At 41.0% G+C, this 18,625-nt stretch overlaps 1 protein-coding gene across 1 annotated transcript; it reads left to right on the forward strand.

Moving 5' to 3' along the window:
* The first annotated feature begins 1,076 nt into the window (after window positions 1-1,076).
* On the forward strand, window positions 1,077-18,050 carry bnc1 (basonuclin 1). Its single transcript, XM_053423840.1, has 5 exons — window positions 1,077-1,436; window positions 9,983-10,085; window positions 11,525-11,760; window positions 13,285-15,371; window positions 15,786-18,050. The coding sequence occupies exons 1-5, from the start codon at window positions 1,422-1,424 to the stop codon at window positions 16,585-16,587; spliced, it is 3,243 nt and encodes a 1,080-aa protein (XP_053279815.1). The 5' UTR covers window positions 1,077-1,421; the 3' UTR covers window positions 16,588-18,050.
* The last annotated feature ends 575 nt before the right edge of the window (window positions 18,051-18,625 follow it).

Here is an 18,625-nt window from a genome sequence, read left to right on the forward strand (position 1 = left end):
CTCCAGTTTTGCTCTGTGGAAAGCATATGCTGCTACAGGAGCTGTTTGGTTCATACCTGCAGAAGTCACCTGGTTCCTGGGGTCAAATCAAACTTGATCAAGCTGGTCAGTCCTGTACAAACTATCTTCTCCTACCTGAGTGAGACCACCTCCTCTAAAGGGGCTCAGTGCCGTTGTTTCAGTCCACACCTGATTGCAATTTCTCTTTTCACACCTGCCACAAATGTATTACTCATTATACATAAGATATATGACTTTTATTTTCTGCAAAAGCAATCGAAGATTAAGTTTTCAAATGTAAATAAAATAAAAATGTTTAATTCATTACAAGACCTGGTCAATTTTAGCCAGCTTAATATGCTTTGATACTTCAAAAAGCTTTTATATTAACATTTTGCATGGTGCCAAAAAAGGTGTGGAGGTTTGATACCTTAGGTTAAAGGTAACAGCGATTTGTTTTTTTGTCATGTGTGAAGTCCCACTCTTCCTGAGGAACACTCAACACAGACACTGACACATTCCTGACGGCACAAGGCATAACTTGTTATGGAGGCTGTTCACAGGACTGTGTTAAGGTGAATCCAGACACACACACTGGGCTGTGTGAACCAAGAGGGGCAGCGTTGATTTAGGGCATTACTCAGACAGAGAGCGAGAGAGAGAGGGGAAAAGAGGGAGAGTCTCCCCTGACTGCATTAGGAGAGCCTCCAGCCTTTGTGATTCCTTTTGATCAAATCTCTGTGAAAGATGAGTGTCATGCCCTCTTCCAGCCAGCTGTGAGGGGACTGCCCTGTGACTCTGAGGGGGCAGACGTGTGTGTATTTGTGTGTGTGTGTGTGTGTGTGTGTGTGTGTGTGTGTGTGTGTGTGTGTGTGTGTGTGTGTGTGTGTGTGCGTGAGTCTGTGTGTGTGTGTGTGTGTGTGTGTGAGAGAGAGAGAGAGCGAGAGTAAGCACATGCGCACCTCTATGTGTGTGTGTGTGTGTGTATTGTGTGCACATGCTAGGGAGGGAGCAAGCAGCTCCTGAGGTGAGAATGCCGAGTGGGAGGATCTCATTCCAATCCCCTGTGCCCAGTTTCAACACACACACACACACACTCAACATCTTGAGTAGTTTAGAGCCAGTCCACGACAACATGAGAGGAGTGAAAGCAGAGGATGTGTGTGTGCGTATGAGTGTGTAATGAGAGTTAAAGCAAAGTGACTTCTGTTTTTTGGTGAGGGCTGGTGGCTGAGTGTGTCTGCGTGAGAGAGGAGAGAGAAGCAGAGTAGATGTGTGTCTATGTTGTTGAACAAGACGCTGCTGGGTGTGATGGCTCTTTTGCATTAGTACTTGTGCGGACAGGAGAGTTGGAGACCGTTGTTTTGTGGGAATCGCAAGGAATGGCAAACTCCACGGTATCCTTGGAAACATCCGACTAAATGATAATGGCTGAGGTAAGAGAGGTGGCTTTTTACTGCTATTCTCTGTCTGCTCGGGCTCTTCTCACACACACTCCCTGCAAACATGATCAGGACACGCTTAACAAAGACAAATTGGACGCAGTCCATGTCGACTGGAGTGACAGGCAGGAGCAGTGCAGACTTTTATTCTAAATTGTGTAGATTAGAATTTTTTTTCAATGTGTTTAATTTCATAATTGAGTGCATCTGATTTGTACATTTCATGAGTAAAAAACATATTGACTTTAGTTGCTCTGTCATTCTGTGATTTATCTATAATTATTGTAGGATTTGTTGTTACAAGTTGTTTTGTTGGGATTTATTGGCCTTATTCTTTTTTTAAGATTCTTAGTTTTAAGGATCATCATTTTTTCTACAACACTTTTGATTAATAAAGAAAGTGGCTAGAGCTCACGAATGTGAAATGTCCCCTCACTTCAAGCAGCTCTACAAGATTTTTGCCAAGTTTAAATTTCAATTTGGAACAGTCAAAGAATACCTGAATGCAAGAATTCAGAATCTTTGATGCCACAGTTGGTCAATGACCTTTTATGAAGCTTGTGATTTTGTAAAAGTTTTCTAAAGTCATCCAAAGTGCTCACATTTCAATAACTTTGAGTCTAGCTCAGACACTTGAAGTCCTTGTGTGACTGATGAGGAAGACACAATGAAGGCGTCTTTGCCCCAGTCAGTGTTGACAGAGATGTCCTTACATGCCTTCCAAGAATCCATCAGACAACTCTCATAAACAAAGACAGTTACTTCAATGCATGCATATCAGTAAAAACTCTCTATTCTATTTCATCGCCCTTTTAAGTTAAATTGTGTACTTTTACTTTTGAAAATCAGCCCCCATTTCTTACCTGCGTGTCAGTCCTCCATCCTGCCAGCCCCTCGTCTGTCCCTCTTTCCTTCTGTATATATAACCATCTGTAGTATCAGAGCAGCCTGCACTCACGCAGCCTCCTGGCTGCAGTCTTTTGGAATGTAATTTAACAGGAGCTTAATGTTTTGTTACAGCCATAATGTAACAATTAGCTGGTGGTGGTGGCGTCGGTGGAGGCAAACAATCTCTCAATGTGTGTGTGTGTGTGTGTGTGTGTGTGTGTGTGTGTGTGTGTGTTAAACAGTTGGAAGAGAAACAATTGTGGTTTAATACCCTGCATGTCAGAGTGCAGAATCCAAACAGTTTAACTTCCACAACATGTGCTGAAAATAAATTTAATGAATGAAGCAAGTGAAGAGATTCTCACTGAAGGTGACTGAGCTGTAAAGTTGCATGTAGTTATTTTTGATTTAGAAAATGCCCATCTTCCTTTTAAAGTTAATTGGAAAAGGTATTTGGAATTACTCTCTTACAGACTTTGAATTTGATTTTATTCATAAACTTTTACATAATCACAACGAAGAATGAAAAAATCATTAATATGTTTCTTTGGTTGTTAAAAAAAAGATATATTATCAGTAACTTGATATGTCAAATAGACACTATTTTATATTGGTTTTCAATCAGTTTTTTACATATATCATAATGATAATACGTTTTTTTTTATTCTATGAAAATTCATGTATTGAATTCGGATCAAGTACTGCCATAGGTTTACCATGTGAGTTTGTATTTTCTTCCTCACACAGTTAATGTTCTTCAAACAGGCCTTTTCCATTTTCTGATGTGTGAAAGGAAATTAATCCATGACAGTGATTTAACATTATGTATAAACACGTGTTTGTGTGCATGTGTGTGTGTGTCTGTGTCTGTGTGTCTGACAGAAATAAGTTGTGAGTTGAATGGCCCTCTGTGGGTTCCTGTAACACACTCATGTCCTGTCTATTCCTGCCGCATCTTATTCTCTCCATCTTTTGTTTCCTCTTTCTACCTCCATCTCTTTCTATGGGTGTTTCTCTGTTCTTCATCTCTGCTACAGGGCCCCAGGGCACAAAACACACACACACACACACACACACACACACACACACACACACACAAACACATAGAAAAAGAAAATGGGCCCTTGCTCATCTTTTACAGAGTTATAATTCACTTTGTATGTGGTAGTGTTTTGACAGTGGCGACGAAGACTGCAACCTCGTCAGCTTCATTAGGTTCATGATGGTCCATCCGTGAGAGGATGGGTGGGTGTGTATGCGTGTGTCTGCTCCAGCCTTTTTACCCCCTTCAGCGTCTCCTTGAGCTGTGATCCGCCCCTCCTGGCCCCAGCCTACCCCCTAATACCCCCCAACCTCTACACGTACACACACACACGCATACACACACACACACACACACACACACTCAACAGCCACCCCTTACGTCTGCTTTGCGCTGCCACACAAAGGCTTGTGAGGATTTGTCAGCCAGATGTGACAAGATTGTCAGGAGGCAGGCGAGGAAAGAGGGAGATCTGATATTAATCAGAGCGTAGCTGGGAGCCAAACTCTCTCAGACTCAGTGTACTAACATGTTCCCCTCATTTACTCCCTCTCTGAGCCAAACACTCCCTCAGAGTTCCTAACGGGGAGCCGCATACACCAGGAAGCCAACCAAACTTTGGCTTGCCTCTTCCCCCCTCCACCACCACCCATTTTCCCACAAGCTCATCTCTTTGTCTTTTAAGATTTTTTTTTAATTTCCTTAAAGAAGCCAACTATTTTCTCATGGATATTCAGGTAAAGATTTGCTACATATTCTTGTCTGCTTGAGTGTTGAAGCATGTAGTGTGTGTATATGTGTGTGTGTGTGTGTATGTGTGTGTGTGTGTGTGTGTGTGTGTTTGTGTGTGTGTGTGTGTGTGTGTGTGTGTGTGTGTTTGCATGTGTGTGTGTGTGCTTGGTTGTGATTGACTGCTGGATGAGTTTGGAATAATGAGTTTTTCACACTGTCTTTGGGCTGTATGGACTCCTAATAGGCTCAAACACAGCCTGTCACTACTTGCACTCGCCCAGGCTTTCCTGGGCTTGTCTTCTCCTTTCAGGTTCAGTGCAGTGTTAAAGGAATGCTCATGGTTTTAGTTCTCTTTTTCTTTTTCTTTTTTAATTTAAATTAATTTTATGAACTACTAGTACTGGCGTGCAGTGTAGCCTACTCTAAAGGAAGCTGTTAAATAACACATAGGCTGGACGTCTTTGCAGCTGAGACTTTGTGTATAAAAAGTTGAATAGTTCATGTAAAACTTAATGTATTCATTTAAGACAATATCACAAGTGAATGATTTTTATCTGGTTCTGTGTTTAAGTGCTTCCTCTTTCAATGTGGAGTGGCATTGAATCATAAACTGAGGCAGAATCACATTTTCTGCTGAGCAGCTCATGTTTTGTAACCTCACTTTAACTAACACTTGTCATCAATTAACATTTTACTACCTCGCTGTCACATAAAGAACTTGGTCCACGGCTAGATTTATTCATGAGACTGTTCTCTGCTTGTACCATGCACACACAGACACGGTGCAGACGCAGCCTGTGGTCGGCGGCAGGGCCAGGTGTAGTTTTGCTGCTGAGGGGCTTTTTTTGGTGGAAGTCCACATTATTAGCAGGATCTGAGTGGTACCAGGAGAACTGTCCTCCCACTAAATTCCTCAGTATTTTCTATGTGTGCTGGCTGGGTTAAAATATTTATTTATTCTGTGTGTGTCTGTGTGTGTGTGTGAATGTGTGTCAGAGTGAAACATTTTCTTGATTGCTGTGCTGCTCTTTTTATTTTTGTTGAATTCATTCTTTTAAATGTATTTCCCTTTTATTTTGAATATGACGCTGTAGTCAACCAACACTAAGGTGCTGATTCAACAGCTGCAATGTGCAAAAAAACAAAAAGATAACATTTTTAATTCTAAGTCAATTGAATGAAAAGTTAGGTTCACAAACATTTCATGCTCATTTAAAAACTGTTGTATTTTATAGAGTGATTATCTTCGCTGTTATTCTGTTAATTGTGTTTAAAGTAACAATTCATTATCTGTTGGTTTGTCATTGAAAAGCCAGCAGAAAAATAAATTTTGTCAATTACATTTTCCCTCAATCTAAGGTTACTTTTTAAAAAGGGTTTTAAAGACATGAACACCAAAATTATATTGAGCAATATAAATATATTAAATAATTTAAACTTTACACATTTGAGAACCTGGAACCCGTGCGTGTATTTAAAAAATGTATTTATTTATTTTTGATAAATAAGTTCAATGAATAACTGTTTCTTTGTGTCTTTGTTGAAAATAAAATAGCCATTTATAAAATGTAGCAATTGGCTTTATTCTTGGCTTATAAATAATTTCTAGATGCTTAATCAATGAGTTAGGCTGTTAGCAGAATCAACATCCACCACCTTTGAAAATATTTTTTTCTAATGAATGTCTTATAACTGATTCACAAAACATTGACAAATTATTTATTAATCATTCATAAATACATACGTTGCAATTAATTAACCCCCCCAATAAACGGTGCCTTAATAGAAAAATGGTATCAGCAAAATGTATGTATGTGTAAAAGACATTCATGAGGTTATTTACAAATAATAGTATTTCAAACTACGACCGGGGACAATAATGGTTTGACAAGGAAAAAAATTACTCAAAATTGTTCTAGATGAGGTGTGACAATAGTTACAAGCAGAAATCCCAGCCCATGGGTGCTTTTAGGGAATCAAGCTGTTTCCAACAAAACATTTTTAAAGTTTTAAATTGTACAAAAATGTAAATGGTAATAGCATGTGTGATGGAGTTCAGTGATCTATATTTCTCTGACAGGAAAACTCTCCCTTCTTTTATTTCCCCTGTGCCATAATTGTCTTGTTAACTGATTAATGGCAGCTAGTAAAATCGGATCCGCCCTCCCTTGGCCATCAATCTCCGTCTTCCTCAGAGCTGCTGATAGCACTGTTGTTACTCACTTTTTGGCACCAGCACTGCTTGTTTCCCCATTGAGTGTCAGTTAGTGCCGGGTTGTTGCTAATTTATTAAATTTCCACTGCATTAGGCCAACAAGTCCTTGTCGATCCCTGAGCGGTCCCTGTCTAAGCAGCTGTTCATTTCTGCTCAATCTCGGAAGCCCCGTGACTCTTCGAGACCCATTGCAAAATGTTATTTTAACAGCCAGACAAGACTATTTCATTCTATTGTGTGTGTGTGTGTGTGTGTGTGTGTGTGTGTGTGTGTGTGTGTGTGTTTATCCCAGCAATGGGATGGAGATGATGTTCCACTTTGACTAGAAAGTGAATAGAATTTTTTCTAACTTTCTTTCAGATTTTGACTCATATTGCCAACTGTGTGTTTTATACATCACCACATAAATACAAACTTTTAAGCTGTCACTGGGATTTCAGCATCAGCTTACTTTTTTATGATGGCGAACCTGTTACTGAAGCCAGTTGTTACATTGTTGATGTTTCACTCCTGTGTATGATTTCCATGCTGTGTGGATAGGTAGGCTAATTCATGCACACTAGCTGATTGGGTCGTCATGATATTGGAATGCTGCCTTCAGTTCACCTCACTTCTTTTCCTTGAGCTCACCTCCTCCCTCTAACCTGCCTTCAGTCTCCTCCATACATCCTGCAGAGTGACCTGTGAGTTCACATTCTCAATTAAGTTGCCTTTAACAGCAACAGATAGACAGACACTTAGGAACTGAGGAGCGGTGGCAGAATCAAGGCATACGCAAGGAGACTGAATACATGAAATTCACAATAAAGAAAGAGAAAGTTTAAGATTCGTCAAAGGAGTGCTGCCGGTTCCATGGAATTCATACACAAAAAGAAACTATACACATAAATAGATTCAGAGAGAGACAAGGCTGCATAGGTTCATGATGTTAGGAGCAGACGCAGTCAGATATAAAATGTATTTTTTATTCAGTGATATTGATTGAAATGTTTTGAGCAGCATTGGATTCCTCTCTCCACTTTTCAGCGTCACATATTTTCTTGTAAGATGCTCAGTTGTCATGTTTTCTGTTTAGTTCTCATCATGTGACATATTTGTACAGTAAGTGGAATTTTAGTTTTATTTCTGTCCGATTATTAGTCTCGAGGTCAAGAATGTACTCAAAGGTGAGAGGGGATCGACGTTTCTGAAAGTGTTTACCTGTTCATCGGCATGCCTTTAATTATCATGAAAATATAGTCTATCAGGAAAAAACTTTACCAGCAGCAGAAAAGAGATGGATTTTTATTCTGCTCTAAGTGATCGAATTTGACATACCATATCTCAGTTTGTTTGTTGCGCTGATACTGTAAAGGGACATAGTCATAAATTGTATATTAAGTAATTATATTATATTAGTCATTGTATTATGTTAAATAATGGCTTATCAACTGATGACCTTTCCGCCGCATACACTTTTTGTAATTTCTTTAACATGTACTTCCAAAATGCTAATCAGAGGGTGTGTACTGGTGGCGGGGATGGTGGGGAGGACATTTAGCAACTCTGTTATACATCAATGAAATATAGGAAGCAACAGTGTGTTAGCGTTAGCTTTGTCTTCAAAAAGACTGACACAGCCGCATCATTTTGTGCAATTAGTCTTCTTGTCATCGATTTCACTGATGCGTGTGAACAGCCGTAGCTTTGTTGTGACAACAGTAAAGAGAGGAATGGTGGTGGTGGTGGGGGGGATGGGCGGGCTCGATTACCAAAAGCCAGCGTACTGTTGGTCTGCCCGGCGTTGCCTTATCTTTTCTTCTTCTTCTATATGTGTGTGTGTGTGTGTGTGTGTATGTGTATATATGTGAGATCAAGCTGCCTGAGATGTACATAAGGGGAGTAGCAGCAGTTTATGTACCCACAGTGGGATGGGATTAGCCTAATTGGGCCATGTTGGTTCTTGGTGCTCTATAATGATGGGATTATGTCGCTGAGAGATGAGCAAAAGGGTTTTTACCCCTCCCGGCTGTCCGGAGCAGGCAGAGCTGCCCAGTCAGAGATAACACCCAATAGAGAGGGCGATAGAGAGAAAGCGATGCAGACGGATGTCATGGGACTGAACGCCAGAGCTACCATACGTTACAAGGCCAGGTAGTTGCCACCACCTTCATCTCAGGTCAGTTTATCCGTCCTAATGATGAGAGGTTATTGTAAGGTTAAATAATGTGATGCCAGATCTCAAGGACAAGCCCAGCCTCGAGCACAGAACCAAGCGAATGACTAAATGAGAAAGAGGAGGCCCCCTACCCACCCACCCACACTCTTTCTCCTATTCCGCCTGTGGAGAGGGAGTGAGCTCCAGCAAGGAGCTACGCATGCCGCTCATGTATACTAAAACCCCACTGATCATGCATCATAGATGCAGAGGGAAAGAGATGCCTTAGCGCAGCCACTCCAAGGTTTTCAGCATGTAACACTAACAACACTGGCTTTGATCATAAATCTGATGATGCTTCTCCCCTGGTTCCTGGTGTGTGAATGATTTTTTTTGTCCTTAGGCAGAGAGAGAGAGGGGGGAAGCGGGGTCATTTTACTGTATTAGTGCACTGGAATCTTGACTGCAGTTGGTGCCAAGTCAGCAGCTACCCAGAAAATGTGACTTATTATGCTGCTGTTAACTCCTCACTTCAAGTCTCCATCTGTCAGTCTACACGCTATGCTTCAGTGTGCTTCTCTACATGTTTTTCCGGAAAAGAAAAAGGCCATTAGCCAATAGTCAGAGTACTCTGACCTGTGTGTGTGTGTGTGTGTGTGTGTGTGTGCCTAAGGCACTGATTGATTGAGATGGCTTTGCTTTTCTAGGTGTGTCTGAGACCTCTCGTTCTCGCTATACTGACACACATCCACATTTTCACATGCACATTTCACATGCACATTTGCGCACACACACATACACACACACACACAAACACACACACACACACACACACACACACACACACACACACACACACACACACACACACACACACACACACACACACACACACACACACACACAGAGACAGACAGACACACACTCACATCCACATGCATATGCTAGAGCTACTGTCACAGGGTCAACAGGCCAGTAAGTGATACACAGGGAGAGCAAAAATACTTCAGGCAATCACACTCTCAGTTCCATGGACAACTAAACTGACTGTCGTACGTTTTTCATGTAGCTGTGTTAGATTAGCAGAACTACAACCACTTTTACTGCACAGTCACAGAAGGACAGAATGGCAGATTTTATATTATAGCTACCATGTAGCTTTCCTTACAAATATGAAACATATGAATTTGTTAAAAAAATCAAATGTGGCTAATAATGTCTCTAAAGTCTCAAATGTCAGAAATGTAGAAATGTGCTCTTCCTTATTAGAACTTCGGCCTTTTATACTTGCCAGCTCCAACAACATGGTATTCTGGCAGACTTTTGGCACAATGTTGACATTATGATATGAAACATCTACAATATTCTTATTTAAATGAAATGGACATCAATAGAATAACAGTGTCTTAGTTTAAATTTAAAAAATTTAAAAATGTATCTAAGAAGAAAATAGGAGGATTTTTTATGTTGTTTTCCAGTTACATGAAAAGGGAATGAATTTTCGTCCTCTGTTTATTTTTTTACAGGCTATCTGCTGCACTTTGGTGAACTGTAACTGTGACAGCTTTAAGCCCGGAAAGCTGAAAAGAAGGCAGTGCGAAAACTGCAAGCATGGCTGGGTAGCACACGGTGAGAGCTCACAGCTAAATTTCTACTTTCATGGCCCAAGTTTTTAACTGTCTGTTAAATTAACCTGAGACTAAAATCTGTGATTCATAAATCTACAATCTCAAATTGTGATGCAAGAGAATGGAACCACAACATCCCAACCTATAACCATGGCTGAATGTGTAGCCTGCTGAGCTATCATTACTACTGAAACAAAACTCATTGTACGTTTTACAATTACAATCAAAATTTACACACAAAATTCTAATTTTTTTTTAAGTTTGGGAAAGATCAATATATTTTTTACAAATACACACTGCACCTATTTTATGGTCTTCCAACTTCCTGAGTGGTGTGACTATTTGGTTCCAGTATTGATGAAGTGATCACACCCCATGGTATAAGTAGGGCTGGTTTGATTAACTCAAGATGGATATGATCTGAATGAAGCCATGAATTTGTTACACTCTTAATACAAATATAAGGTCATTGTGCATTTGCAAAAAGTAATGGCATTTAAAAAAACATTTGTATTAATAGTAGATATTTACCAGGTGTGGGGGCTGTTTAAAATATGTAATTTATTCATTTCAGGTAGACATTAAGTTTAAAATCAAAATATCAGGCTCCATCTTGGTGTACTCTTGTAACACAGTCATGTCTGAATGTTTTGCATGTTGCCGTTTTTTGTGAACCACATCTGTTGCCCTATATATATATATATGTCCTATATATATATGTGTGTGTGTGAGAAGAAGACATACGCATCAAAACATGGACAAATACATAAATATATTTTTTAAATATCTGAACCAAGACTTTGTGTAGTTCTGTGTGACAACAATTAATCTTCTAACCAGTCACTTCTAGTCGCAAAGAGAGAGAGAAAGGGAGAGAGAGGTAGAAAAGTTTTTTTAATTAGTAAGTAAGTATTCTGTTACTAGACTGCAAAAGAGATATCTCTTATTATTATAATTATACTTATGACTCCAACATTTGTGAATTTTCTTTACCTTAATTAATGATTCTCCAAGCATTCATATTACAGAGTACCACTGGTTCTATGAATATATGTGGCTATTTTATGATGGGCAGCAAACATTAAAAAAAGGAAATTCTGATTTATTAGTTAGCAGCTAAAGAATATTTGACATCAAATACTTTTATCAAGGGGTAACCTAACCCTCACTCTCACTGCACTTTCTCTAATAAGCCACAATGGAGTACCAATGGCCCATAATACCTGAGGGAGTACTTACTCAATGTTTTCATACTTGTTGGGTGATGGCTCAGATGACTTGGCTACTCTTACATTTACAAACTGTATTTTTCTTCTGAACACCCACACACACTTAAAAACTGTTTTATATCTTTTTTCTGTGTCTTCTATTTATGTAAGTGCAGAGATAGATATAGTTTCATGTGATCTAATCCTATCAATTTTAATGTGCGTATTCTAGCCTTGAGCAAACTTAAGGTGCACCACATGTACCAGAGCAGCCAGGTGGAGATTGTGCACTCCAACGTGGTGTTCGACATCTGCAGCCTGATGCTGTTTGGAACCCAAGCCATCCCCATTCGCCTCAAGATCCTCCTGGACCGGCTCTTCTCTGTTCTAAAGCAGGAGGAGGTCATCCAGATCCTCAATGCCCTTGACTGGACCCTGCAGGACTACATTCGAGGATACGTGCTCCAGGTATGCAGCAGCTCTAAAGATATGTGCTCAAAGTAATTTTTAGGTAAACAACATCCGGGTACACTGGCCATTGTCCCTGTACAAAGCCCAACACTAAAAATCAGGCAACATGCACCATGGCTAGAGATGCTTCGCAAAAGTACTACAGACCTCAGACACTGTTCTTCATCGAATTTTTAACACATAAGAACCCCAACAATTGCAACATTAGTCTTTGTGTTATTTCTGTGCATATATGGGTTTCAGATACATCATGTAGAACATGATCATGTAGAACATGTAGCAACTGATGTAAATTATATCGTCTGAATCTTGTAAGGATTACCAAAATGCCGAGCTATTAATTTGAATATTATAACAGTTCATTGTGTTTTAGCTCTATCGTTGTCAGGGTGGTCTTGAGAAAGAGAGATGGAGGGGTTAGGAGGAGGGGTGGAAGTGGGAAGGATGAGTCTGTCCTGGACTACAGAACCCAGTGACTGAGAGTATATCATGGAAGCAACACAGGGACTTTCTGGGGAAGATAAGGAAGGACCAGGGAAGAGAGGAATCATGAAAGCATAGATGAAAACAGGAGAAAGTAGGGATTCGATATAGCAACTTATGCCACAAACTGTCTTATTTTGCTGCTGGTGTGGCCTGCCTGTTTCTGTCGTGCCACCATCTAGGTGTTCTGAGTAGATTTGTAAACATTATGTCGTTTGCTTCAGATTTCATTTCAAGCCAGAGCCAAGCCAGCTGCAGGCAATATGTCAACATGAGCTCTCACTTCGATTAGTACATCATCAAGTATTCAAGTTGGACTGCGTTTAATTCATGTTAGCTCAACTAATGGCAAATCTAGAGTCAGAATCCTCGACAGGCGCCCAATGAATGCTCTGTGATGAAATATTAATCACGGTTATGGCACGAAGCCACTCCTCACTTTCAAAGACATCTGAACTCACATGTGATTGCTGCTGGCTTAAGTGGGAGAGGACCCACTTGATCAATGCGAGGTGCCTCATGATCACCCTTCCCTTACTTGTGTGTCTATATGTGTCTGGTATGTTTGTGTACATATTTATTTTTGTATGCCTTTGGGAGTGTGCATATGAGTTACAAGTCTGATACTATGCTTGTTCTTATTGAGATGTGTGTGTGTTCTCTATGGGCTTCTACTGATACAGAGTGGGCAAACACACATGATTTATATGAAGAGAAATGACCTGCAAGATGAAACACTGAGTGTCTGTTTAATGAGGGTTCTCAGGGTTCTGCACTGCCTGCTTATATTAACCCTCTATCTGATTCCTTTATTTAGCTGCTCTGCCAGTCTGTCTTATAGTGTGTGTCATCTAACCTACTCTGTGAATATGTATGAGCAACCCAACAGACACTTATAATGATAATGATGAAATTGCTCTCTCTTCTTTCTTCTTTTTATCACTGTCCTGCTCCATCCTCTCCTCCTCCTTCATCACCTTGCCCTCTCCCCTTTCCTACACCCTGGTGCTGTCGCCTTTCTTTCTGCCCTGTCTGTAGGATGTCGCGGGAAAGGTACTAGACAGGTGGGCTATCATGACGTTCGAGGAGGAAATCGCCACCCTACAACAGTTTTTGCGTTTTGGTGAGACCAAGTCCATTGTAGAGTTGATGGCTCTGCAGGACAAGGAAGGCCAGGCTGTGTTGGTTCCAAGCACCCGCACCAACTCAGATATCCGCACTTTCATTGAGCGCAACACCCCACGCACTGTTGCCAGCCTCTCCACATCCAAAGCCAATAAATTAAGCAGTAACAGCATGCACCACTTTGAGAACTTTATCAATAGCATGGCCTTCATGCTGCCATTCCAACTATTAGGCTCTGTTCCTGCACCATTTCTAGGCTCACCAACAGGGCCACTGCAGCAGCAGCAACACCAACAACACCAGCAGCCATGCTGTGGGTCCTTGGAGCAGCAGAGTCAAAGACGAGATGATCTAGAGCAGGATGACCTAGGGAAGGACAACACTCTTTCACGACATCCAGAAAGCAGTCTGCGATGTTCCAGCTCTCTCTCATTCACAACTGATCGAGAAAGAGGTGGAGACAAACTTATCAACAACCTCTCCACCACCACAAAGATTGAGGCAGAAGACTTCTCCACTAGCGACAACTACTCTGACGGACCCTCCACGCCATGCACACCTTCCATGAGCTCTGATGTAACACAAATGTCACCTGAGGGGAAACTGCGCTGCTTGGACAGGAACGGGAGCAATTGTGTGGGGGTCTCAGGGAGTGGTGGGTGTATAGGCTCCCTGAAGAAGGGTCGTGTATATTGTAATGCCTGTGAGAAAACGTTTTATGATAAAGGCACACTGAAAATCCATTACAATGCAGTGCACCTAAAGATTAAGCACAAGTGTACAATTGAGGGCTGCAATATGGTGTTCAGCTCCTTGCGCAGTCGCAATCGCCATAGTGCTAACCCAAACCCACGGCTTCATATGCCCATGAATCGCAACAACCGTGATAAAGACCTGCGGGGCAGCATATCACCTGATGAAAGCTCTCAAGGAGAAAAGAGGTCTGAATATGGCACACCCATCCCTGTCTGCTCTGCAGAAAGCCATAAATCTGTGTCCAGCTACATGGTGAGCCATGTAGATATTGGCTCAAAGCTCCACAGTAGCTCATTCCCCAGCATGGGCCAGAGTGGCATCCTCTTTCCCAACTTGAAAACAGTGCAGCCAGTTCTGCCTTTCTACCGCAGTCTAGTTACTCCAGCAGAGCTTGCCAACACCCCAGGAACATTACCCTCTCTTCCTATTTTGTCCTCCTCTGTACCAGTCAAACCCATCACAGCCCTTGAACCCTGCATTACAGACCCGATACCAAAGAAAAAGTCACGGAAGTCGAGCATGCCAATAAAGATAGAAAAGGAGGCAGTCGAAAGAGATGATCGGATAGATAAGGAGAGCAGCTCTGAGGATGACATTCCCTTACATAGCAGGGACCAGGAAGAGTGTGAGAGTATCAAAGCTGAAGGGCCTATGTGTACAAGAGCAGGTGGAGAGGAGAAGGAGTTGAGCGGGGCTTACACTTGTGAAGTAAAGGAGAGGGACATCCCCAAAAACCTGTTGGACCATACCTTAGATAGAGAAATGAAAGAGAGGAACAACCAAGATGATAGGCCAAGGCAAGCTGAAACACAGGTAGTCACCCGTGCATCCTCCCCCTTTGAAAACAGACTGATGGAGAACCACTGTGAAAACAATTTACTATGTCATGAAGCCAATGAAGAAAGGGTAGACAGGGAACATGCAAACTCACTACATGCACCTGACACATTTTCAGAGCTCAAGTGGGACGAGGGTGAGCATAGGGTGAAAAATGGGGGCACTCTCCAGCTCATAGACCAAGTCAGGGAAGAGGCTGATGGGTGTGTTGATGATTATAGTGACTCAGGGTTATCTCACTATGAACCCGATGCTGACCTGCCACACCACTGTGAAATTTGCAGTAAGACCTTTAAGAACCCCTACAGTGTCAAGATGCACTACCAAAATGTCCACCTGAAGGAGATGCATATGTGCACAGTGGATGGCTGCAATGCTACCTTCCCCTCACGCAGGAGCCGAGACAGGTGAGAAGCAACCATATATTCTATTTGTTCCTGCAAAGATTTTCAGAATTAAAAACTTCTCAAATGATTTACTATTTAGCTCATCATTAGGAAAGTTCTGTTTGGTTCCACCTAGAAGACACTGGATATCAGTCATATCACATCAGTTCAGTTCTAATCATTGTGTCACTAAAACATGTGAGTGTGCTGACAAGAAGGAGGAACTGAAATCAATTAATCTACAGTAGTTCAGTGCCCGGTGTGTCTTAAAAACAGTTTCTTGGATATTCTAGTGTGTAACCCTAACCCTAAGGCATGTTGAGATTCAGTTGAGCATGACTTGAGTTGTATATGTATTGGATTAAAGTCATTCACTATGTGGTTTGTGATACTATATATTATATATATTTAAAGCACATATTGTTTTATTTGCAGACACAGTGCAAATTTGAACTTGCACCACAAGCTACTGACCAAAGAATCCTTTAGCCCAGCCAGCACACTATACCTGCCCTCATCCCACAGTAGAGACAGAGAGTCTGTTTGCCTGGACTACAGCCAGGACCGGGATAGAGACCTACCCCATCGAGACCCAACCAGCCACACCTCTGTCATCTTCCGAGGACACAACCGAATGGGTCTGGTCTTCCCTATGAGCAAAATGTGTACTGCACCAGACAGTGCAGAGACATTGCCCTTAGGAGAGATGGACGGATTAGGAGGGGGAGGGGGTGGAAGTGGGGAGGATGGGGCTGTCCTGGACCTAAGCACCTCTTCTTCTGCCCCACCCCGTGGCAGCAGCAGTGCAAGATCTTCCTGGGATTCCGATGGAGCCGGCAGTGAGGAAAGGGAAGGGATTGGGGAGAATGAGGAAATTCTCCCCATGGAGGACAGTGATGAAAGCTGCGATGGGATTGGTATGGGAAGGCCTGGGGGCGAAGAGTTGTCATTCGGGGGGGAGAGGACCCTCAGCAGTATTGTGGGAGGACAAGGCGGGCTTCAGGGAAGTGGGGGTGGATCTCCAATAACCTGCCACATCTGCCAAAAGGTCTATAGCAACAAGGGCACATTCAGAGCCCATTACAAGACTGTCCATCTACGACTGCTTCACAAGTGTAAAGTCCCTGGCTGTGATACTTCTTTCTCCTCTGTGAGAAGCAGAAACAGGCACAGCCAGAACCCGAACCTGCACAGGAACCTTGCTGTCAGTTCAGGTGCCCTAATGGACCAGGAGTAGGGTCTTAAGATCATTCCCACATGACTGATTTCCTTTGTTCTATTTGTCTTGTTGTTGTTGTTGATGTTGTTGTTTTCTTTTGGGGCGCCTAAAAAGGCTAACCAATTAGCACTTTTTAGAGTCTGTAATATCATGATGTAATATTTTGTAAAAACCAAGAGCAAAAAAAAGAAAGTCCAATCAGAATTTTATTTGTTGCAGCAAACACAATCTCCTTTTGGAACAATCACCTTTGTCTGCGAATCTCAATATTTCATTGTAACGCAGTACTGATTTATACCTATTCCTTTTCCTTATAGCCCAGTTTATACATAAAAAAATGGCTGTATTGTCCAAATAAGAGTTGAATCATGTCACTGTACCCTGAGACGTTTGTTTTTCCAGTTTTTTTTGTCGTCAGATGTCCACATTGTCCCTGTGAAGCTGTGCATTATGCATTGATCAAACGCAGTAGTGAAGTGACGTCTTCATCTGATGTTTCATTCGTGTGGACAATGGTCTTCAAAAGAGTCTTTGTTAAAAAGCTTTCATGTTGTGAACTTGACCAATAAGTTATTGTATGGTGTTGACCTTATCTGTCTTTACTGTTTTAGTTGTTCCACACTGCTAATGTTTACCAAAGATTTTTTCCGACCACAGGTGTGTATATAAGGTTCCTCATATTGTGTGAGGGGTGTTCAGTATTAAAAGGAGGCCAGCCAGTCTTCTCTCGTCTACTTTGTGATTATCAGCAGTATTTAGACTTGGGCTCTATTGTAACATACAATGATATTCACAAAATAAACCAACATATTAACAAAAACCTTTGACTGATCAGGGTGAAAGAAATCTGGATATTGCTGATGTTTCATTATGAAACGTGCTCATGGGACTAGACTTGATTAAGGCAGTGCTCTTGTATTGTCTTTGGGGTTTCTTGCAGTATCTTGACTGACTAAACAAACAGACGGAAGTAATGCTGTATTTGGAGACTACAGAAGCATATACTATGAATGAGTCAGACACTGAGAAATAACAATGGAAAAATGTAATTTTTAATGATGATCACACTGTTAAAGGAACGGGTGAACAAAATGTTTATTAAATTGTATATTCTGTGAATAGAGTAATTTGTTATTTGAAAGAAACCAAAAAAAATATACTGTATAAAATAGGTAAGGTTCACCATTAATATTATACGTTTTCCCTTTAAAAAAATAAAAAATGAGTGAACAAGAAATTGTGTTGTATTTGTATGATTACTTCACCACGGTTTACCGTTCTGGTTTTTCTCTATATTCTGCATTTTTTGTTTCATTCTGTATTTAAATGCAGTGGACCCAATTTAAGATCCTGTTTGTTGGTTGTTTGGATTAGTTTAAAAAAGGAGCGAAAAACCCACCCATGTTGATAGGTGTTCATGTTTCCTTTGATTTAATGTTACAATATTCATTCGAATTAAATAAAAAGCCATATGTTTGCAAGCCTCATTCTTTTCAATCTTCTATATGTTTATAATTATGAATGAAGTGTAATGCTCATTGCTTCAGCACATATATACATCTATATACACACACACAGATACACAATATATATATATATATATATATGTATATATATATATATGTGTATCTGTGTGAGTGTGTATATATATATATACACTCACAGCTACACAATATTATGTGTGTCCTTAACTTAAAGCAGAAAAATTAAGTTGTCTTAGTCATAATGGCAGCAGGATTATCTGATCCAGGCTAACTCTCTTGAGGCCTTGCACAACTCAGTAAGGCTGATCAACACTGATGAGTCTCCAACGGACACATTAAGCAATGGACTGCTGACAGGACAGCTACGCCTGTATAGACAGGCTTCTCTGCCAAAGATATCCTTATCAAGTCGATTAAAAAATAGCTAAAAGTTATTTTTCACTAAAATGACAAACAACATATGCTCTCACTTGCCACTTGCATCTAGCCATCAGATAGTTTTAATTTTATTTCTCTCCAGTAGTAGTAGTGAACAGAAGTTAATTTATGTTCTTTGTGGCACTGACAGACTA

This window comes from Pleuronectes platessa, chromosome 1 (assembly GCF_947347685.1).
Source record: "Pleuronectes platessa chromosome 1, fPlePla1.1, whole genome shotgun sequence".
Taxonomy (NCBI): Eukaryota; Metazoa; Chordata; class Actinopteri; order Pleuronectiformes; family Pleuronectidae; genus Pleuronectes; species Pleuronectes platessa.

Bases quoted from the DNA above. Each gene is read 5' to 3' on its own strand.
- bnc1 (XM_053423840.1), top strand. The intron at 10,086-11,524 runs GTGAGAGCTCAC...TGCGTATTCTAG, and splicing joins GCATGGCTGGGTAGCACACG to CCTTGAGCAAACTTAAGGTG. The intron at 11,761-13,284 runs GTATGCAGCAGC...CCCTGTCTGTAG, and splicing joins TTCGAGGATACGTGCTCCAG to GATGTCGCGGGAAAGGTACT.